Source organism: Zonotrichia leucophrys, unplaced genomic scaffold (assembly GCF_028769735.1).
Source record: "Zonotrichia leucophrys gambelii isolate GWCS_2022_RI unplaced genomic scaffold, RI_Zleu_2.0 Scaffold_169_101766, whole genome shotgun sequence".
NCBI lineage: Eukaryota > Metazoa > Chordata > Aves > Passeriformes > Passerellidae > Zonotrichia > Zonotrichia leucophrys.
Window position 1 is genome coordinate 71,393 of NW_026992374.1, and position 24,002 is coordinate 95,394.

At 45.8% G+C, this 24,002-nt stretch overlaps 1 protein-coding gene across 1 annotated transcript in view; it reads right to left on the reverse strand.

The window, feature by feature from the left end:
* Positions 1 to 24,002, reverse strand: part of PFAS (phosphoribosylformylglycinamidine synthase) — a gene marked incomplete at its 5' end in the record, with an annotated part of 82,197 nt that overhangs the window by 51,828 nt on the left and 6,367 nt on the right. Inside the window, 10 exons of the mRNA XM_064738090.1 lie at positions 334 to 407; positions 2,522 to 2,650; positions 5,433 to 5,564; positions 8,115 to 8,243; positions 13,374 to 13,498; positions 14,360 to 14,500; positions 16,324 to 16,429; positions 18,344 to 18,379; positions 19,134 to 19,284; positions 22,604 to 22,709. Coding sequence (XP_064594160.1) covers positions 334 to 407; positions 2,522 to 2,650; positions 5,433 to 5,564; positions 8,115 to 8,243; positions 13,374 to 13,498; positions 14,360 to 14,500; positions 16,324 to 16,429; positions 18,344 to 18,379; positions 19,134 to 19,284; positions 22,604 to 22,709 — 1,129 coding nt within the window. The remainder of the gene's footprint in view (positions 1 to 333; positions 408 to 2,521; positions 2,651 to 5,432; positions 5,565 to 8,114; positions 8,244 to 13,373; positions 13,499 to 14,359; positions 14,501 to 16,323; positions 16,430 to 18,343; positions 18,380 to 19,133; positions 19,285 to 22,603; positions 22,710 to 24,002) is intronic.

Below are 24,002 nucleotides of genomic sequence, written 5' to 3' on the forward strand. Positions count from 1 at the left end.
CAAATTCCCAAAATTTCCCCCAAAATTTCCCAATTTCCCCCCAAAATTCCCAAAATTTTCCCCAAAATTTCCCCCCTAAATACCCAAATTTTCCTCAAAATTACCAAAATTTCCCCAGAATTCCCAAAATTTCCCCAAAATTTCCCCAAAATTCCCAAAATTTTCCCCAAAATTCTCCCCCAAAATTCCCAAAATTTCCCCCAAAATTCCCAAATTTTCCCCCAAATTTTCCCCCAAAATCCCCAAATTTTCCCCCAAAATTCCCAAATTTTCCCCCAAATTTTCCCCCCAAAATTCCCAATTTTCCCCAAATCCCTGGAATTTGCCCCAGACCTGGATGGACGAGGCCGCCCCTCCCCCCACGCCGATCCTGTAGACGGGGCCGCCCAACTTCACCACCAACATCCCTGCGGAAAATCCAAATATTCCGGAAAAATTGGGGAAATTTGGGAAAATTTGGGGAGATTTTTGTGTGGAAATTTGGGGGATTTTGGGGGGATTTTTAGGGAAAATTTGGGGAATTTTTTGGGGACTTAGGGGAAAATTTTGAGGGATTTTTGTGTGGAATTTGGGGGATTTTGGGTGAATTTTTAAGGGATTTTTTGGGAAAATTTGGGGGATTTTGGGGGAGATTTTGAGGGATTTTTGGGGGGATTTTTGGGAAAAAATTTGGGAAAATTTGGGGGATTTAAAGGGAGAATTTTGGGGAAAATTTGGGGGATTTGGGGTGGATTTTTAGGGGATTTTTTGGGAAAATTTGGGGGATTTTGGGTGGATTTTTGGGGGATTTTTTTGGAAAATTTGGGGGATTTTGGGGGATTTTTGTGTGGAATTTGGGGGATTTTGGGTGAATTTTTAGGGGATTTTTAGGGGATTTAAAGGGAGAATTTTGGGAAAATTTGGGGGATTTGGGGTGGATTTTTAGGGCATTTTTGGGGGATTTAAAGGGAGAATTTTGGGGGATTTTTGGGAAAAATTTGGGGGGATTTTTGGTTGGATTTTTTGGGAAAATTTGGGAGATTTTGGGAGATTTTTAGGGCATTTTTGGGGAATTTAAGGGGAGAATTTTGGGGGATTTTTTGGGAAAATTTGGGGGGATTTTGAGGGATTTTTGTGTGGAATTTGGGGGATTTTCTGGGGCGATTTTTTGGGGAGATTTTTGGGGAGATTTTTGAGGGATTTTTTGGGATTTTTGTATGGGAATTCGAGGGATTTTGGGTGAATTTTTGGGTCATTTTAGGGAATTTTTAGGACATTTTAGGGACATTTTTTGTGGTTTTTTGAGTTATTTTTTGAGCTATTTTGCGGGTTATTTCTGGGATATTTTGGGTCATTTTTGGGTCATTTTTGGGTCATTTTTTGGTGGTATTTTCAGGATATTTTGATGACATTTTTGGGGTATTTTTGAGTTATTTTTTGAGTTATTTTGTGCGTTATTTCTGGGATGTTTTGGGACATTTTTGGGTCATTTTTCGGGAATATTTTCAGGACATTTTGATGACATTTTTTGGGGTATTTTTGAGTTATTTTTTGAGTTATTTTGTGAGTTATTTCTGGGATATTTTGGGACTTTTTTCGGTCATTTTGGGATCATTTTTTGGATCATTTTCAGGTTATTTTTGGGGTAATTTTTGGGTCATTTTAGGGAATTTTCAGGACATTTTGGGGACATTTTTGGGGTATTTTTGGGTCATTTTCAGGTTATTTTCGGGGTAATTTTCAGGACATTTTGATGACATTTTTTGGGGTATTTTTGAGTTATTTTTTGAGTTATTTTGTGGGTTATTTCTGGATGTTTTGGGACATTTTTGGGTCATTTTCGGTGATTTTTGGGTCCTTTTCGGTGATTTTTGGGTCATTTTCAGGAATTTTCAGGACATTTTGGGGCCATTTTTGGGGTATTTTTGGGTCATTTTTGGGGCAATTTTTGGGACATTTTTGGGCCATTTTTGGGGTATTTTTGGGTTATTTTTTGAGTTATTTTGTTGGTTATTTTGGGATTTTTTTGGGTCATTTTTAGGTCATTTTAGGGTTATTTTTTGAGACTTTTTGGGGGTATTTCTGAGGTATTTTTAGGACATTTTGATGACATTTTTTGGGGTATTTTTGCATTATTTTTTGAGTTATTTTGTTGGTTATTTTGGGATTTTTTTGGGTCATTTTTGGGTCATTTTAGGGTTATTTTTTGAGATTTTTTGGGGGTATTTTTGGGTTATTTTTTCAGTTATTTTGTGGGTTATTTCTGGGATATTTTTTGACATTTTTGGGTCATTTTTGGGTCATTTTCAGGATAATTTTGGGGTCATTTTAAGGAATTTTCAGGACATTTTTGGGTCATTTTTGGGACATTTTCAGGATATTTTTGGGATATTTTCAGGACATTTTGACGACATTTTTTGGGGTATTTTTGGGTTATTTTTTGAGTTATTTTTTGAGTTATTTTGTGCGTTATTTCTGGGATATTTCGGGTCATTTTTGGGTCATTTTTTGGGTCATTTTTGGGGTGTTTTCGGGCTCTCACCCGGCTCCGGGGTTTCCTTTTTGACGTGTTCGTCCTCCAGGGCTCCGATTCCCCCGCTGAACATGATGGGTTTGATCCACTCCCGGCGCTGCCCCCCGGGCAGGACCTGCCCGAAGGAGCGGGCGAACCCTGCAAGCCCAAAACCCCTCAAATTCCGCCCAAATTTACCCAAAATCCCCAAAAAAATCCGGCCAGAATCGGAGAAACGCACAAATGGCAAAAAAAACCGGCAAAAAAGGGCAAAAAACGGCCCCAAATGGCCCCAAATCGAACCAAAATTCCAGCTAAAATTGCCCAAATCAGAGAAACCCAAAATTGCCCCAAATTTGCCCCAAAATCAGCCCCAAAATCCACCGGAAGTGGCCCCAAAATCAACCCAAAAATTGCCCCAAAATCGGCCAAAAATCGCCCCAAAATCAGCCAAAAATCCCAACCAAAATCACCCCAAAATACCCAAATTTGCCTCAGATCAGCCCCAAAATTGTCCCAAAATCAGCCCCAAAATCCCAGCCAAAATCACCCAAATCAGAGAAACCCAAAGTTGCCCAAAATTTGCCCCAAAATCAGCCCCAAAATCCCCCACAAGTGGCCCCAAAATCAGCCCAAAATCAACCCAAAATCAGCCCCAAATTAACTCAAAATCAGCCAAAAATCCCAACCAAAATCCCCCAAATTCACCCCAAAATTTGCCTCAAATCAGCCCCAAAATCCCCAAAATTGCCCCAAAATCATCCAAAAATCACCCCAAAATCAGCCCAAAATTACTCCAAAATTGACCCAAAATCAGCCAAAAATCCCAACCAAAATCACCCCAAAATACCCAAATTGGAGAAACCCAAAATCCCCCAAATTCGCCCCAAAATTGCCCCAAAATCAGCCCCAAAATGTCCCAAAAAACCCTGAAAATTGTCCCAAAAATCCCTGAAAATTGTCCCCAAAACCCCCTAAAAATGCCCCAAAATGGCCCCAAAAATTGTGCCCCAAACCCCCAAAAATTGTCCCAAATTTTCCCAAAATTGTCCCAAAAATGTCCCCAAAACTTCCTAAAAATGCCCCAAAATGGCCCCAAAATGGCCCCAAAATTGTCCCAAAATTGTCCCAAAAATGTCCCCAAAACCTCCTAAAAATGCCCCAAAATTGTCCCAAATTGTCCCAAATTATCCCAAATTAATTGTCCCAAAATGGCCCCAAAATTGTGCCCCAAACCCCCAAAAATTGCCCAAAATTGTGGCAAATTTTTCTAAAATTGTCCCCAAAATTGTCCCAAAATTGCCCAAAATTGTCCCAAATTTCCCCCAAAATTGTTCCCGAAAACCTCCTAAAAATGTCCCAAAATTTTCCCAAAATTGTCCCAAAAATGCCCCAAAATTGTGCCCCAAACCCCCAAAAATGACCTGAAATCGCCCCAATTTTTCCCAAATTTTTCCCAAATTTTCCCCAATTTTTCCCAAATTATCCCAGATTATCCAAAATTATCCCAAATTATCCCAAATTTTCCCAAATTGTTCCAAGAACTCCCCAAAATGGCCCCAAAATTGTCCCAGATTATCCCAAATTTTCCCAAAATTGTGCCCCAAAATTGTCCCTAAAACCTCCCAAAAATGCCCCAAAAATGCCCCAAAATTGTGCCCCAAACCCCCCAAAATTGTCCCAAATTTTCCCAAAATTGTCCCAAAAATGTCCCCAAAACCTCCTAAAAATGTCCCAAAATTGTGCCCCAAACCCCCAAAAATTACCTGAAATCGCCCCAAATTTTCCCCAATTTTTCCCAAATTTTCCCCAATTTTTCCCAAATTATCCCAAATTATCCCAAATTATCCCAAATTGTCCCAAGAACTCCCCAAAATGGCCCCAAAATTGTCCCAAAAATCCCTGAAAATTGTCCCCAATATGTCCCCAAACCATCCCCAAAATTGTCCCAAAATTGTCCCAAATTATCCCAAATTTTCCCAAAATTGTCCCAAAAATGTCCCCAAAACTTCCTAAAAATGTCCCAAATTTGTCCCAAAAATCCCTGAAAATTGGTCCCAAACCATCCCCAAAATTGTCCCAAATTATCCCAAATTTTCCCAAAATTGTGCCCCAAAATTGTCCCCAAAACCTCCTAAAAATGCCCCAAAAATGCCCCAAAATTGAGCCCCAAACCCCCAAAAATGACCTGAAATCGCCCCAATTTTTCCCCAATTTTTCCCAAATTTTCCCCAATTTTTCCCAAATTATCCCAGATTATCCAAAATTATCCCAAATTATCCCAAATTGTCCCAAGAACTCCCCAAAATTGCCCCAAATTGTCCCAAAAATCCCTGAAAATTGTCCCAAAATTGTCCCTAAAATGGCCCCAAAACCTCCTAAAAATGCCCCAAAATGGCCCCAAAATTGTGCCCCAAACCCCCAAAAATTGTCCCAAATTTTCCCAAAATTATCCCAAATTAATTGTCCCAAAATTGCCCCAAATGATCCCAAATTTTCCCAAAAATTGCCTGAAATTGTCCCAAAACTGTCCCAAAAATCCCTGAAAATTGTCCCCAAAGCCCCCAAAATTGTCCCAAATTTATCCCAAAATTTTCCCAAATATCCCTGAAAATTGTCCCCAAATTGTCCCAAAATGGCCCCAAAACTGTGCCCCAAATCCCCCAAAAATTGCCCGAAATTGTGGCAAATTTTTCCAAAATTGCCCCAAAATTGTCCCAGATTATCCCAAATTTTCCCAAAATTATCCCAAATTAATTGTCCCAAAATGTCCCCAAAACCTCCTAAAAATGCCCCAAAATTGAGCCCCAAAACCCCAAAAATGACCTGAAATTGCCCCAATTTTCCCCAATTTTTCCCAAATTTTCCCCAAATTTTCCCAAATTATCCCAGATTACCCAAATTTTCCCCAATTTTTCCCAATTTTCCCGAATTTCCCCACCTGCCAGCAGGGGCTCCCCGAATTTGTTGCCGTAGTCGGAGGCGCCGTCGCTGGCGCCGAGCGCGACCTCGAGCGGCCGCGCAAAGGCCGAGGGGTACGGGGAGAGGGGATCCTCCCACGGCTGCTCGTAGCCTGGAATTGGGGAAAAATGAGAATTTTTGGGAAAAAACAAAAAAAAAATGGAGAAAAAAGACGAAAATTTGGCGAAAATACGCGAAAAAACGGGGAAAAAACGGCAAAAAATGGGCGAGAAAATCTCAATTTTGGGGGATTTTTGGGGGATTTTTCAGGGATTTTTCACAAATTTTTGGGGGATTTTTCACAAATTTTTGGGGGATTTTTGAGGGATTTTTCAGGGATTTTTGGGGCATTTTTGAGGGATTTTTTCACAAATTTTTGAGGGATTTTTCAGGGATTTTTGGGAGATTTTTGAGGGATTTTTCCCAAATTTTTGGGGGATTTTTGAGAGATTTTTGAGGGATTTTTCACAGAAATTTTGAGGATTTTTGGGAGATTTTTGAGGGATTTTTCACAAATTTTTCACAAATTTTTGGGAGATTTTTGAGGGATTTTTCCCAAATTTTTGAGGGATTTTTAGGAGATTTTTGGGGGATTTTTCACCAATTTTTGGGAGATTTTTGAGGGAATTTTCACAAATTTTTGAGGGATTTTTGAGAGATTTTTCACAAATTTTTCACAAATTTTTGAGGGATTTTTCAGGGATTTTTCACAAATTTTTGGGGGATTTTTTGGGAATTTTTGGGGATTTTTTCACAAATTTTGGGGATTTTTCAGAAATTCTTGAAGGGTTTTTTTGGGGGGTACGGGGAGAGAGGATCCTCCCACGGCTGCTCGTAGCCTGAAAATGGGGAAAAATGTCAAAAATTGGGAAAAGAGAAATTGGGGAAAAAAACAAAAAAAAAACGGAGAAAAAAGACGAAAATTTGGCGAAAATACGCGAAAAAACGGGGAAAAAACGGCAAAAAATGGGCGAGAAAATCTCAATTTTGGGGGATTTTTCACAGATTTTTGAGGGATTTTTCACAAATTTTTGGGAGATTTTTCAGGGATTTTTCACAAATTTTTGGGAGATTTTTGAGGGATTTTTTCACAAATTTTTGAGGGATTTTTGAGGGATTTTTCCCAAATTTTTGAGGGATTTTTGGGAGATTTTTGAGGGATTTTTCCCAAATTTTTGGGGGATTTTTGGGAGATTTTTGAGGAATTTTCACAAATTTTTGGGAGATTTTTGGGAGATTTTTCAGGGATTTTTCCCAAATTTTGGGGGATTTTTGAGGGATTTTTGGGAGATTTTTGAGGGATTTTTCACCAAAATTTTGAGGATTTTTGGGGAATTTTTGGGGAATTTTTGGGGATTTTTTTCCCAAATTTTTGGGGATTTTTCAGAAATTCTTGAAGGGTTTTTTTGGGGGGTACGGGGAGAGGGGATCCTCCCACGGCTGCTCGTAGCCTGGAATTGGGGAAAAATGAGAATTTTTGGGAAAAAGAGAAATTGGGGAAAAAAACAAAAAAAAAATGGAGAAAAAAGACGAAAATTTGGCGAAAATACGGCAAAAAATGGGCGAGAAAATCTCAATTTTGGGGGATTTTTGAGGGATTTTTCACAAATTTTTGGGAGATTTTTGAGGGATTTTTCCCAAATTTTTGGGGGATTTTTGGGAGATTTTTGAGGGATTTTTTTGGGATTTTTTGGGAATTTTTGAGGGGATTTTTGGGAATTTTTGGGGAATTTTTTGGGGGGATTTTTGGGGATTTTTTGGGAGATTTTTTGGAAGATTTTTGGGGGATTTTTTGGGAAATTTTTTAGGGATTTTTTGGGATTTTTTTGGGATTTTTGGGATATTTTTGGGGAAATTTTTGGATGCATTTTTGGGGTATTTTTGGGAGATTTTTGGGGGTTTTTTGGGAGATTTTTGGGAGATTTTTTGGGGATTTTTCGGGGATTTTTTGGGAAATTTTTGGGGATTTTTTGGGACTTTTTAGGGAATTTTTTGGGATTTTTGGGGGATTTTTGGGATTTTTTGGGAAATTTTTTGGGATTTTTTTGGGGATTTTTTGGGGATTTTTTGGGGATTTTTTGGGGGATTTTTTGGGATTTTTGGGGATTTTTTTGGGATTTTTGGGGATTTTTTGTGGATTTTTTTTTATTTTTTGGGGATTTTTTAGGGCATTTTGGGGGGGGATTTTTTGGGATATTTTGGACATTTTGGGGGATTTTTTGGGAGATTTTTTGGGATTTTTGGGGATTTTTTGGGGGTTTTTTTGGGATTTTTGGGGATTTTTTGAGGGATTTTTTTGGGATTTTTTTGGGATTTTTTGGGAGATTTTTTTGGGATTTTTTGGGGAGATTTTTTGGGGATTTTGGGGGGATTTTTTGGAGATTTTTTGGGGATTTTTTGGGGGATTTTTTTGGGATTTTTGGGGGATTTTTTGGGGATTTTTGGGGGTTTTTTTGGGAGATTTTTGGGAGATTTTTCACCAATTTTTGGGGGATTTTCAGGTACAAGAAGCACCCGGGGTTTGGGGCAGATTTTGGTTTTTATGGGGTTTTTTTGGGGTGGATTTTAGGATTTTTAGGAGTCTCTGGGTGGGATCTTTTGGGTTTTTGGGGGTGCTGAACCCGAATTTTGGGTCATTTTTGGGCTATTCCGTGTCCCTCACCCGGAATGAGCAGGTTCCCGAAGCAGTAGCCGGCCGTGCCCGCGATCACGTGCGCTCCCCTGCCCGTGCTCTGAACGTCCCGGATCCGGCCCCCGGTGCCGGTGGTGGCGCCGCTGAACGGGGCCACGGCTGGGAAAGGATGGAAAACGGGGGAAAAATGGGGAAAATCGGTGAAAAAAGGAAAAAAAAACAGTGAAAAACGGTGAAAAAAGCGAGAAAAAACAAGGAAAAACGGTGAAAAAACAACAAAAAAACCACAGGTGAGACAAGCGAGACCCAGCTGGACACGCCCACTTTGGCTGGACACGCCCACCTTGTGTGGACACGCCCACCCTGCATGGCCACGCCCACTTTGGCTGGACACACCCACCCTGCATGGTCACGTCCACAATGGATGGCCACGCCCACCCTGCATGGCCATGCCCACTTCAGATGGACACGCCCACAACGGATGGCCACGCCCACCCTGCATGGACACACCCACAATGGATGGCCACGCCCACCCTGCATGGCCATGCCCACTTCAGATGGACACGCCCACAATGGGTGACCACGCCCACTTTGGCTGGCCACGCCCACAATGGGTGGCCACGCCCACCTTGCACAGAGCTTTGACCCCAGAGTGAGCGGTGGGGACGCTGCGGGTCTGACCCCTGAGTGACCTCTGACCCCTGAGTGACCCCTGAGTGACCCCTGAGTGACCCCTGAGTGACCCCTGACCCCTGAGTGACCCAATGACCACTGACCATTCCCACTGACCATTGACCATTCCCACTGACCACTGACCATTGACCATTGACCATTCCCACTGACCACTGACCATTCCCACTGACCATTGACCATTGACCACTGACCATTGACCATTGACCACTGACCACTGACCATTCCCACTGACCATTGACCACTGACCATTGACCATTCCCACTGACCACTGACCATTGACCACTGACCATTCCCACTGACCACTGACCATTCCCACTGACCATTGACCACTGACCATTGACCACTGACCACTGACCACTGACCATTCCCACTGACCACTGACCATTGACCACTGACCATTGACCATTCCCACTGACCCCTGACCATTCCCACTGACCACTGACCATTGACCACTGACCATTGACCATTGACCACTGACCATTCCCACTGACCATTGACCATTCCCACTGACCACTGACCATTGACCATTGACCATTCCCACTGACCACTGACCACTGACCATTGACCACTGACCATTCCCACTGACCATTGACCACTGACCACTGACCATTCCCACTGACCCCTGACCATTCCCACTGACCACTGACCATTGACCACTGACCATTGACCATTGACCATTGACCATTGACCATTGACCACTGACCATTGACCATTCCCACTGACCATTGACCACTGACCATTCCCACTGACCACTGACCATTCCCACTGACCATTGACCACTGACCACTAACCATTGACCATTCCCACTGACCATTGACCACTGACCATTCCCACTGACCACTGACCATTGACCATTGACCACTGACCACTAACCATTGACCATTCCCACTGACCACTGACCATGCCCACTGACCACTGACCACTGACCACTGACCACTGACCATTGACCATTGACATCTGACCATTGACCATTCCCACTGACCATTGACCACTGACCACTGACCATTGACCATTCCCACTGACCATGACCACTGACCACTGACCATTGACCACTGACCACTGACCACTGACCACTGACCACTGACCACTGACCACTGACCACTGACCACTGACCACTGACCATTCCCACTGACCATTGACCATTCCCACTGACCACTGACCATGCCCACTGACCACTGACCACTGACCACTGACCATTGACCATTGACATCTGACCATTGACCATTCCCACTGACCACTGACCACTGACCATTGACCATTCCCACTGACCATTGACCATTGACCATTGACCATTGACCACTGACCACTGACCGTTCCCACTGACCATTCCCACTGACCACTGACCATTGACCACTGACCATTCCCACTGACCCTTGACCATTGACCATTGACCATTGACCATTGACCACTGACCATTGACCATTCCCACTGACCTTTGACCATTGACCACTGACCACTGACCATTGACCATTCCCACTGACCATTGACCATTGACCATTGACCGCTGACCACTGACCATGACCACTGACCACTGACCATGACCACTGACCACTGACCACTGACTACTGACCACTGGCCACTGACCACTGACCACTGGCCACTGACCACTGACCACTGGCCACTGACCACTGACCATTCCCACTGACCACTGACCATTGACCACTGACCATTGACCACTGACCATTCCCACTGCCCACTGACCACTGACCATTGACCATTCCCACTGCCCACTGACCATTGACCATTCCCACTGACCACTGACCACTGACCACTGACCATTCCCACTGACCATGACCACTGACCACTGACCATGACCACTGACCACTGACCACTGACTACTGACCACTGACCATTCCCACTGACCACTGACCATTGACCATTGACCACTGACCATTCCAAATGACCCCTGGCTGACCCCAACGATGACCTTTGACCCCAGGTGACCCCAGACTGACCGGTGGGGAAGTTGTGTGTCTCGGCGGTGAAGGTCACGTGCCGGACGCTGAGTGACCCCTGAGTGACCCCATGACCTGAGTGACCCCTGACCATTCCCAGTGACCCCTGGCTGACCCCAGGATGACCTTTGACCCCAGACTGACCGGTGGGGAAGTTGTGTGTCTCTGCAGTGAAGGTCACGTGCCGGACACTGAGTGACCCCTGGCTGACCCCATGACCCCAGATGACCCCAGGATGACCTCTGACCCCAGACTGACCCGTAGGGAAGTTGTGTGTCTCTGCAGTGAAGGTCACGTGCCGGACGCTGAGTGACCCCTGAGTGACCCCATGACCTGAGTGACCCCTGAGTGACCCCGTGACCCCAGGTGACCCCAGACTGACCGGTGGGGAAGTTGTGTGTCTCTGCAGTGAAGGTCACGTGCCGGACGCTGAGTGACCCCTGAGTGACCCCATGACCCCGTGACCCCTGTGTGACCCCAGGTGACCCCAGACTGACCCGTAGGGAAGTTGTGTGTCTCCGCAGTGAAGGTCACGTGCCGGACACTGAGTGACCCCTGAGTGACCCCATGACCTGAGTGACCCCTGGCTGACCCCAGGGTGACCTTTGACCCCAGGTGACCCCAGACTGACCGGTGGGGAAGTTGTGTGTCTCTGCAGTGAAGGTCACGTGCCGGACACTGAGTGACCCCTGAGTGACCCCATGACCTGAGTGACCCCTGAGTGACCCCGTGACCCCTGTGTGACCCCAGGTGACCCCAGACTGACCGGTGGGGAAGTTGTGTGTCTCGGCGGTGAAGGTCACGTGCCGGACGCTGAGTGACCCCTGAGTGACCCCATGACCTGAGTGACCCCTGAGTGACCCCGTGACCCCAGATGACCCCAATGATGACCTTTGACCCCAGACTGACCGGTGGGGAAGTTGTGTGTCTCTGCAGTGAAGGTCACGTGCCGGACGCTGAGTGACCCCTGAGTGACCCCATGACCTGAGTGACCCCTGACCATTCCCAATGACCCCTGGCTGACCCCAGATGACCCCAGGTGACCCCAGACTGACCGGTGGGGAAGTTGTGTGTCTCTGCAGTGAAGGTCACGTGCCGGACGCTGAGTGACCCCTGAGTGACCCCATGACCCCTGGGTGACCCCGTGACCCCAGGTGACCCCAGACTGACCGGTGGGGAAGTTGTGTGTCTCTGCAGTGAAGGTCACGTGCCGGACACTGAGTGACCCCTGAGTGACCCCATGACCTGAGTGACCCCTGGCTGACCCCTGGGTGACCCCGTGACCCCAGGATGACCCCAGACTGACCGGTGGGGAAGTTGTGCGTCTCTGCAGTGAAGGTCACGTGCCGGACGCTGAGTGACCCCTGAGTGACCCCATGACCTGAGTGACCACTGACCATTCCCACTGACCACTGACCATTGACCACTGACCCCTGGCTGACCCCTGGGTGACCTCTGACCCCAGACTGACCGGTGGGGAAGTTGTGTGTCTCCGCGGTGAAGGTCACGTGCCGGACGCTGAGTGACCCCTGAGTGACCCCATGACCTGAGTGACCCCTGGCTGACCCCAGATGACCCCAGATGACCCCAGGTGACCCCAGACTGACCGGTGGGGAAGTTGTGTGTCTCTGCAGTGAAGGTCACGTGCCGGACGCTGAGTGACCCCTGAGTGACCCCGTGACCCCAGATGACCCCTGTGTGACCCCAGGTGACCCCAGACTGACCGGTGGGGAAGTTGTGCGTCTCTGCGGTGAAGGTCACGTGCCGGACGCTGAGTGACCCCTGAGTGACCCCATGACCTGAGTGACCCCGTGACCCCAGGTGACCCCAGACTGACCGGTGGGGAAGTTGTGTGTCTCTGCAATGAAGGTCACGTGCCGGACGCTGAGTGACCCCTGAGTGACCCCATGACCCCAGATGACCCCAGTGATGACCTTTGACCCCAGACTGACCCGTGGGGAAGTTGTGTGTCTCGGCGGTGAAGGTCACGTGCCGGACGCTGAGTGACCCCTGAGTGACCCCGTGACCCCTGACCATTCCCAGTGACCCCTGACCATTCCCAATGACCCCTGGCTGACCCCAGATGACCCCAGTGATGACCTTTGACCCCAGACTGACCGGTGGGGAAGTTGTGTGTCTTGGCGGTGAAGGTCACGTGCCGGACACTGAGTGACCCCTGAGTGACCCCATGACCCCTGTGTGACCCCTGGCTGACCCCTGATGACCCCATGACCCCAGGTGACCCCAGACTGACCGGTGGGGAAGTTGTGTGTCTCTGCAGTGAAGGTCACGTGCCGGACGCTGAGTGACCCCTGAGTGACCCCATGACCCTTGGCTGACCCCATGACCCCTGTGTGACCCCAGGTGACCCCAGACTGACCGGTGGGGAAGTTGTGTGTCTCTGCAGTGAAGGTCACGTGCCGGACACTGAGTGACCCCTGAGTGACCCCATGACCTGAGTGACCCCTGACCATTCCCAATGACCCCCGGCTGACCCCAGATGACCCCAGGATGACCTCTGACCCCAGACTGACCGGTGGGGAAGTTGTGTGTCTCTGCAGTGAAGGTCACGTGCCGGACGCTGAGTGACCCCTGAGTGACCCCGTGACCCCTGTGTGACCCCAGGTGACCCCAGACTGACCGGTGGGGAAGTTGTGTGTCTCGGCAGTGAAGGTCACGTGCCGGACGCTCGTTCTCCTCTCGTAGGGGCCGGGCCCGGCCGGGCTCTGCGGCCACAGCGCGGCCACGGGGACGCCGCGGATGGCGCTGGGGGGAAAGGGAATGAAATCGGGGAAATTCAACCCAAAATGCACCCCAAAAAAACCCAAAAATTCACCCCAAATAACTCCCAAAAATCAACAAAATTCACCCCAAATAACCTCCAAAAAAACCCCAAAAAATAACACCCAAAAAATCCCAAAATTCACCCCAAAATTCACCCCAAAATTCACCCCAAAATCCCAGCCAGGTGTGTCTATGACGTCACACCCGTCCCCAGGTGTGTCTATGACGTCACAGGTGTGTCTATGACGTCACACCCATCCCAAAGTGTGCATATGACGTCACACCCTTTCCCAGTTGTGTCTATGACATCACATCCATCCCCGGGTGTGTCTATGATGTCCCAGGTGTGTCTATGACGTCACAGATGTGTATATGACATCATATCCATCCCCAGGTGTGTCTATGACGTCACAGGTGTGTCTATGATGTCACACCCCTCCCCATGTGTGTCTATGACGTCACAGGTGTGTCTATGATGTCACACCCCTCCCCATGTGTGTCTATGACGTCACACCTGTCCCAGGTGTGTCTATGACGTCACACCCGTCCCCAGGTGTATCTACGATGTCACACGTGTCCCCAGGTGTGCCTATGACATCACAGGCGTGTCTATGATGTCACAGTAACCCCCAGGTGTGTCTATGACGTCACAGGTGTGTATATGACGTCACACCCCTCCCCATGCATGTCTATGACGTCACACCCGTCCCCAGGTGTGTCTATGACGTCACAGGCGTGTCTATGACGTCACACCCGTCCCCAGGTGTGTCTATGACGTCACACCCGTCCCCAGGTGTATCTATGACGTCACACCCGTCCCCAGGTGTGTCTATGACGTCACACCTGCTGTTGTCGCAGAACTTGATGACGTTGTTGGGGTGGGAGGAGCTCTGGGTGTCCATCAGGGAGCGGAACAGGGACACGCCCACCGGCCGGCCATCAATGGTCACGTGACCGCGGAAGAACCAATGGCGGCTGTGCTCGCTGCGGGGGGGAGAGGTATGACGTCATCGGTGTGACGTCATCGCGCGTTTTGGGGGAAAATTTGGGGGGTTTTTTTTGAGGTTTTAGGGATTTCTTGGGGAATTTTGGGGAATTTTTTTGGAGATTTTTTTAGGATTTCAGTGGGATTTTTATGGGATTTTTGTGGGATTTTGGTGGGATTTTTATGGGATTTTTCTGGGATTTTTGTGGGAATTTTCTGGGATTTTTGTGGGAATTTTCTGGGATTTTTATGGGAATTTTATGGGATTTTTATGGGATTTTTGTGGGATTTTTCTGGGATTTTTATGGGATTTTTGTGGGATTTTTGTGGGATTTTTATGGGATTTTTATGGGATTTTTGTGGGATTTTTATGGATTTTTAGCAGATTTTTGTGGGATTTTTAAGGGATTTTTAAGGGATTTTTGTGGGATTTTTAAGGGATTTTTATGAGATTTTTGTGAGATTTTAATGGGATTTTTGTGAGATTTTTGCGAGATTTTTGTGAGAATTTGGTGGGATTTTTTTGGGATTTTCGTGGGATTTTTGTACGATTTTTATGGGATTTTTATTGGATTTTTGTGTGAGTTTTGTGGGATTTTTTGTAGAATTTTTATGGGATTTTTAAGGGATCTTTGCGGGATTTTTGTGCCATTTCTATGGGATTTTTATGGGCATTTTGTGCCATTTTATGGGATTTTTATGAGATTTTTATGGGATTTTTGTGGGATTTTAATGGGATTTTAATGGGATTTTTGTGGGATTTTTGTGGGATTTTTGTGGGATTTTTATGGGATTTTTATGGAATTTTTGTGGGATTTTTGTGGGATTTTTATGGGATTTTTGTGGATTTTTATGGGATTTTTATGGGATTTTTGTGTAATTTTTATGGGATTTTTGTGGGATTTTTATGGGATTTTTGTGGGATTTTTATGGGATTTTTATGGATTTTTATGGGATTTTTATGGGATTTTTGTGGGATTTTTATGGGATTTTTATGGGATTTTTGTGGGATTTTTTTGGGATTTTTGTGGGATTTTTAATGGGATTTTTGTAGGATTTTAATGGGATTTTTGTGGGATTTTTGCGAGATTTTTGTGAGAATTTGGTGGGATTTTTGTGGGATTTTCGTGGGATTTTTGTACGATTTTTATGGGATTTTTATTGGATTTTTGTGTGAGTTTTGTGGGATTTTTTGTAGAATTTTTATGGGATTTTTAAGGATCTTTGCGGGTTTTTTGTGGGATTTTTATGGGATTTTTTAAGGGATTTTTATGGGATTTTTATGGGATTTTTGTGGGATTTTTGTGGGATTTTTGTGAGATTTTTATGGGATTTTTGTGGGATTTTAATGGGATTTTAATGGGATTTTTGTGGGATTTTTGTGGGATTTTTATGGGATTTTTGTGGGATTTTTATGGGATTTTTGTGGGATTTTTGTGGGATTTTTGTGGGATTTTTATGGGATTTTTGTGGGATTTTTGTGGGATTTTTGTGGGATTTTAATGGGATTTTAATGGGATTTTTGTGGGATTTTTGTGGGATTTTTATGGGATTTTTGGGGAATTTTTGAGGGATTTTTATGGGATTTTTGTGGGATTTTTGTAGGATTTTTGTGGGATTTTTGTGGGATTTTTATGGGATTTTTGTGGGATTTTTGTGGGATTTTTGTGGGATTTTTATGAGATTTTTGTGGGATTTTTATGGGATTTTTATGGATTTTTATGGGATTTTTGTGGGATTTTTGCAGGATTTCACTGGGATTTTGTAGGATTTTTATGGTTTTTTTGGATTTTGGTGTTTTTTGGGTGTTTTTTGGGCTCACCTGTTGCTCTGGGCCAGGTCAAAGAGCTCCACGGAGGTCGGGTTCCTCCCGGCTTTTTGGAAAAGCTGAGTGTAAAATTCCAGATCCCACGAGTCAAAGGCCAGGCCTGGAAAAGGGGGGAAAAAATCACCAAAAAATCACAAAAAAATCACCAAAAATCACAAAAAAAAACCTAAAAAAATCACCAAAAAATCACAAAAAAATCCCCAAAAAATCCCCAAAAAAATCACAAAAAAATCCCAAAAAAATCCCCAAAAAATCACAAAAAATCACCAAAAAAATCACAAAAAATCACCAAAAAATCACAAAAAAATCACCAAAAATCACAAAAAAAATCACGAAAAATCACCAAAAAATCCACCAAAAATCCCCCAAAAATCCCAAAAAAATCACCAAAAAATCACCAAAAAAATCACCAAAAAATACCCAAAAAATCACCAAAAAAATCCCCCAAAAAGCACCAGGAAAATAACCAAAAAATCACCCAAAAATCACCAAAAAAATCACAAAAAAAATCACCAAAAATCACCAAAAAATCACCAAAAAAATCACCAAAAAATCACCAAAAAAATCACAAAAAAATCACCAAAAAATCACCAAAAAAATCACAAAAAAAACACCAAAAATCCCCCAAAAATCCCAAAAAAATCACCAAAAAAATCACCAAAAAATCACCAAAAAAATCCCAAAAATCACCAAAAAATCACAAAAAATCACCAAAAATCACCAAAAAAATCCCAAAAAAATCCCAAAAAAATCACCAAAAATCACAAAAAAATCACCAAAAAACCCCCACCAAAAAATCACCAAAAAATCACCAAAAATCACAAAAAAATCCCTAAAAATCGCCTCAAAAAATCCCTAAAAAATCGCCAAAAAAATCACCAAAAAATCACCAAAAAATCCCAAAAAATCCCCAAAAATAGCTCAGAAAATCCCCAAAAAATCCCCAAAAAAATCCCCAAAAAATAACCAAAAAATTCCCGAAAAATCCCAAAAAATCACCCAAAAAATCACCAAAAAATCACCAAAAAATCACCAAAAAAATCACCAAAAAAATCCAAAAAAATCACCAAAAAATCACCAAAAAATCACAAAAAATCACCAAAAAAAAATCACCAAAAAATCACCAAAAAATCACAAAAAAAAAATTCCCAAAAAAAATCCCCCAAAAAATAGTTCCATAAAAATTCCCCAAATATTTCCCGAAAAAAATCCCCAAAAGATCCCCAAAAATTAAATAAAAAAATCCCAAAAAATTCCAGGTGTCCCCGCTCGCTCCCAATGTCCCCTCAGTGTCCTCTCAGTGTCCCCAACCCACCCTGTGTCCCCACTGTCCCCACTGTCCCCTCAGTGTCCCCAATCCCCATTGATGTCCCCAATGTCCCCAAAATGTCCCCAATGTCCCCGATTGTCCCCACTGTCCCCACTCCCCCCAATGTCCCCATTAATGTCCCCAAATGTCCCCAAGCCCCTCACTGTCCCCAAGTCCCTCACCCAGCTCAGTGTCCGTCTCCCTCAGGGCTCTCTGTCCCCAATGTCCCCCACTGTCCCCAATCCCCCTAACCCCCCCACTGTCCCCAATGTCCCCAACGTCCCCAATCCCCCACTGTCCCCACTGTCCCCAATGTCCCCACTGTCCCCAATCCCCATTGATGTCCCCAATGTCCCCCCATCGTCCCCCAATCCCCCCAATGTCCCCATTGATGTCCCCAATGTCCCCAATTCCTGCAATGCCCTCAATGTCCCCAATGTCCCCAATCCCCCAATGTCCCCACTGTCCCCAATGTCCCCAATCCCCCCAATGTCCCCAATGTCCCCACTGTCCCCAATCCCCATTGATGTCCCCAATGTCCCCCCATTGTCCCCCAATCCCGCCAATGTCCCCATTGATGTCCCCAGTCCTCCCAATGTCCCCAATCCCCCCAACGTCCCCACTGTCCCCAATCCCCCTCAATGTCCCCAATGTCCCCCCACTGTCCCCAATGTCCCCATTGATGTCCCCACTGTCCCCTCTCACCCAGCTCAGCGTCCGCCTCCCTCAGGGCTCTCTGTCCCCAATGTCCCCACTGTCCCCAATCCCCCAATGTCCCCAATGTCCCCAATCCCCATTGATGTCCCCAGTGTCCCCAATGTCCCCACTGTCCCCCACTGTCCCCAATCCCCCAATGTCCCCAATGTCCCCACTGTCCCCACAATGTCCCCAATCCCCCCACTGTCCCCAACGTCCCCAATCCCCCCAATGTCCCCAATCCCCCCATTGTCCCCGCTGTCCCCACTGTCCCCATTGTCCCCACTGTCCCCAATGTCCCCAATGTCCCCAATGTCCCCACTGTCCCCTGTCCCTCACCCAGCTCAGCGTCCGCCTCCCTCAGGGCTCTCTGTCCCCAATGTCCCCACTGTCCCCCAATCCCTCACTGTCCCCACTGTCCCCAATGTCCCCAATGTCCCCACTGTCCCCAATGTCCCCAATCCCCCAATTCCCCACTCCACTGTCCCCACTGTCCCCAATGTCCCCAATGTCCATCCCACTGTCCCCATATGTCCTCCCCCAATGTCCCCATTGATGTCCCCATGTCCCCATGTCCCAATCCCCCCATTGTCCCCATGTCCTCCAATTCCCATTGATGTCCCACTGTCCCAATCCCCACTGTCCCCACTGTCCCCAATGTCCCCACTGTCCCCACTGTCCCCATGTCCCCGTGTCCCCACTGTCCCCAAGTCCCATCCCCATGTCCCCACATGTCCCCACTGTCCCCACTGTCCCATTCCCCATGTCCCAGCCCACTGTCCGCCTCCCCAGGTCCTGTCCCGGCCCAGCACGTCGATGGTGGTGACAGGGACGGGCACAGAGGGGACATCGAAGGTCCCCAAGGGCTCGGGGTACTCCTGCTCTGTCACCGGGTCACGGAGAGCGCGGGACAGACGGACACGGGCGTCCGGGGACACCGGGGACGACAGTGGGACACAGGGGACATTGGGGATTGGGAATGTTGGGGACATTGGGGGGTTTGCAGACATGGGGACATGAGGACACTGGGGACATTGGAGACATTGAAGGGCATTGGGGACACTGGGGACACTGGGGGCATTGAGGACAGTTGCAGACGGGCAGCTGGGAAAACAGGGGACATTGGGGACATTGGGGACATTGAGGACTTGGGGGTTTGGGACATTGAGGACTTCGGGGACATTAGATGTTGGGACAGTGGGGACATTGGGGGGACTGGGAATGTTGGGGACACTGGGGACACTGGGGACATTGGGACATTGGGGACATTGGGGGGGACATTTGGGGACACTGGGGGACATTGGGGACATTGGGGACATTGGGGACATTGGGGACACTGGGGACATTGGGGACATTGGGGACAGTGGGGACATTGGGGACAGTGGGGACATTTGGGGATTGAGAACATTGGAGACATTGGGGACATTGGGAATGTTGGGGACAGCGGGGACATTTGGGGGCATTGGGGACATTGTGGGGACATTGGAGACACTGGGGACATTGGGGACATTGGGGGATTGGGGGGATTGGGGACAGTGGGGACATTGGGGACACACAGGGGACAGTGGGACACTGGGGACACTGGAGACATTGGGGACATTGGGGACATTGGGGACACTGGGGACATTGGGGACATTGAGGACACTGGGGACGACAGCTGGGGACACACAGGGGACAGTGGGGACATTGGGGACATTGGGGACAGTGGGGACATTGGGGACATTGGGGATGCTGGGGACATTGAGGACTTTGGGGATTTGGGGACATTGAGGACTTCGGGGACATTAGGAATGTTGGGGACACTGGGGACACTTGGGGACATTGGGGACACCAGGGACATTGGGGACATTGGGGATACTGGGGGCATTGGGGACATTGAGGACTTTGGGGGTTTGGGGACATTGAGGACATTGGGGACATTGGGGACATTGGGGACACAGGGAATGTTGGGGACATGGGGAACACCAGGGACATTGGGGGCATTGGGGACATGAATGGAGTCAGGGACACTGGGGACACTGGGAATGTTGGGGACATTGGGGACATTGGGGACATTGGGGACATTGGGGGGTTTGCAGATATTGGGGACATTGGGGACAGTGGGGACATTTGGGGATTGAGGACATTGGGGACATTGGGAATGTTGGGGACATTGGGGGGGATTGGGGACATTGGGGACATCAGAGGTATTGGGGACATTGGGGACACACAAGGGACAGTGGGGACATTTGGGGACATTGGGAATGTTGGGGACATTGGGTACACTGGAGACATTGGGGACATTGGAGGATTTGCAGACATTGGGGACATTGGGGACAGTGGGGACAATGTGGGAATTGGGGACATTGGGGACATTAATGGAGTCAGGAACATTGGGGACATTGGGGACTCTGGGGGATTGGGGACATTTGAGAACATTGGGGGGGTTTGCAGACATTGAGGACATTGAGAACATTTTGGGGACATTGAGGACACTGGGGACAACGTGGGAGTTGGGGACATTGGGGACATTGGGGACTTTGAAGACCATGGGAACAATGGGGACACTGAGGGGGTTGGGGACATTGGGGACATTGAGGACATTGGGAGGGTTTGCAGACATTGGGGACACTGGGGACATCACAGGGAATGGGGACACTGGGGACAATGTGAGAATTGGGGACATGAATGGAGTCAGGGACATTGGGGACATTGGGAATGTTGGGGACATTGGGGACATTGAAGGGACGTTGGGGACACTGAGGGGACATTGGGGACATTGGGGACTCTGGGGAGGTTTTGGGGCATTTGGGGACATGGGGAGGATTGGGGACACTGGGGACAACGGGGACATTGGGGACATTTTGGGGGGGAATTTTTTGTGGGGTTTTTTTTGCATTTTTGGGGAAATCTTTAGGAAATTTTGGGGAATTTTTTGAGAAATTTTTGGGAAATTTTTTTTTGCATTTTTGGTGAAATTTGAGGAAATTTTGGGGAGTTTTTTTGGCTTTTTTTATTTTTGGGGGAATTTTCTGGGAATTTTGGGAGATTTTTTTGGGATTTTTGGGGAATTTTTGGGGGAATTTTTGGGCATTTTAAGGAAATTTTGGGGGGAATTTTTAGGGGAATTTTCTGCGAATTTTGGGAATTTTAGGGGGAAATTTTTGGCATTTTTGGGGCGAAATTTTTGGGATTTTTTTTGCATTTTTGGTGAAATCTTGAGGAAATTTTGGGAAATTTTTGAGGATTTTTTTGGGAATTTTTGGGGAATTTTAGGAGAATTTTTGGGGATTTTTGGGGAATTTTTGGCATTTTTGAGGCATTTTGGGGGAATTTTTGGGGATTTTTTTTGCATTTCTGGGGAAATTTTGAAGACATTTTGGGGGGATTTTTTTGGCATTTTTTGTGATTTTTCGGGGCATTTTTTGGCATTTTTGAGGAAAATTTTTGGGCATCTTAAGGGAATTTTGGGGGAATTTTTAGGGGAATTTTCTGCAAATTTTGGGAATTTTTGGGGGAACTTTTTGGCATTTTTGGGGCAATTCTTGTGATTTTTCTTTTGCATTTTTGGGGAAATTTTGAGGAAATTTTGGGAAATTTTTTGAGGAATTTTTGAGGAATTTTTGGGGAATTTTTGGGAATTTTTGGGGAATTTTTGAGGAATTTTTGGGGAATTTGGGGGAATTTTGGGGAATTTGGGGACTTTTGGGGTTAGGGGGAATTTTTGGGAAATTTTTTTGCATTTTTGGGGAAATTATTTGGGAGGAGATTTTGGGAAATTTTTTGGGGAATTTTTTGGGGAATTTATTGGGAATTTTTTTGCATTTTTGGGGGAAACGTTGGGGAAATTTTAGGGGAATTTTTAGGGAGAATTTTGGGAATTTTGGATTTTTGAATTTTTGGCTTTGGGTGAAATTTTGGAATGCATTTTGGGGGATATTTTTTGGCAAATTTTGTGATTTTTTGGGCATTTTTTTGACATTTTTGGGGAATTTTTGGGGAAATTTTTACGATTTTTTGGCAATTTTTTGGGGAATTTTGGGAATTTTGGGAATTTTTTAAGGAATTTTTGAGGAATTTTGCGGAATTTTTGGTTAGGGAATTTTTGGCATTTTTGGGGAAATTTTTTAGTGATTTTTTGAAGAATTTTTGAGGAAATTTTGGGGAATTTTTGGGGAATTTTTTGAGGAATTTTTGGGGAATTTTTGGGAAATTTTTTGAGGAATTTTTGAGGAATTTTTGAGGAATTTTTGGGATTTTTTGGGGATTTTTGGGCATTCCTGGCCCCACCTGCAGCAGGATCCTGCGGGATCTCTCCAGACGCTGCACCCGGCTCAGCCCGGCCGCGTGGCACAGGGACACAGCATTGGTGGACAGGGGTGTGCACACCCCCAGCCTGTAATTAACACAATTCATTAATTAGCATTAATTATTAGGATTAATTAGTCAAAAAATCGCAAAATTCCCATCAAAATCCCACTAAAAATCCCCAAAAAAACCCCAAAAAAATCCCCTGCAAAAACCCAAATGGTAGCAGAGAGATACAGCCCCAAGCCTGGGGTTAATTAGCCCTAATTAATTAATTAGCACTAATTATTAGCACTAATTAGCCCCAAAAATCCCGAAATTCCCATCAAAATCCCACTAAAAATCCCCAAAAAAATCCCTCCAAAAAATCCACAATGGTGGGCAGGGGAGTACACCCCACCTGGGGTTAATTAACCTAATTCAATTAATTAGCACTAATTATTAGCCTTAATTAGCCAAAATCCCGAAATTCCCATCAAAATCCCCTAAAAATCCCCAAAAATAAATCCCAAAAAATCCACAAGGTTGGTGGACAGGGTGTACAACCCCCAGCCTGGTTAATTAACCCTAATTAATTAATTAGCACTAATTATTAGCACTAATTAGCCCCAAAAATCCCGAAATTCCCATCAAAATCCCACTAAAAATGGCCCAAAAATCCCCAAAAAAATCCCCTGCAAAAACCCAAATGGTAGCAGAGAGATACAGCCCCAAGCCTGGGGTTAATTAACCCTAATTAATTAATTAGCACTAATTATTAGCACTAATTAGCCCCAAAATCCCGAAATTCCCATCAAAATCCCACTAAAAATGGCCCAAAAATCCCAAAAAAAATCCCAAAAAAATCCCAACACAGCGTTGGTGGACAGGGGTGTGCACACCCCCAGCCTGTAATTAACACAATTCATTAATTAGCATTAATTACTAGCACTAATCACACCAAAAATCCCGAAATTCCCATCAAAATCCCACTAAAAATGCCCCAAAAATCCCCAAAAAAATCCCAAAAAATCCCAAAATGGTGACAGGGGTTGACAACCCCCAGCCTGTTAATTAACCAATTAATTAATTAGGCTTAATTAATAGCATTAATCAGCCCCCAAAATCCGAAATTCCCATCAAAATCCCACAAAATAAAATCCCCAAAAAAATCCCCTGCAAAAACCCAAATGGTAGCAGAGAGATACAACCCCAACCTGGGGTTAATTAGCCCTAATTAATTAATTAGCCGAATTATTGCACTAATTACCCAAAAATCCCAAAATTCCCAAAAAATCCCTAAAAATGCTCCAAAAATTCCCAATCCGACACAGCTTGGTGACAGGGGTGTGCACACCCCCAGCCTGAATTAACACAATCGATTAATTAGCATTAATTATAG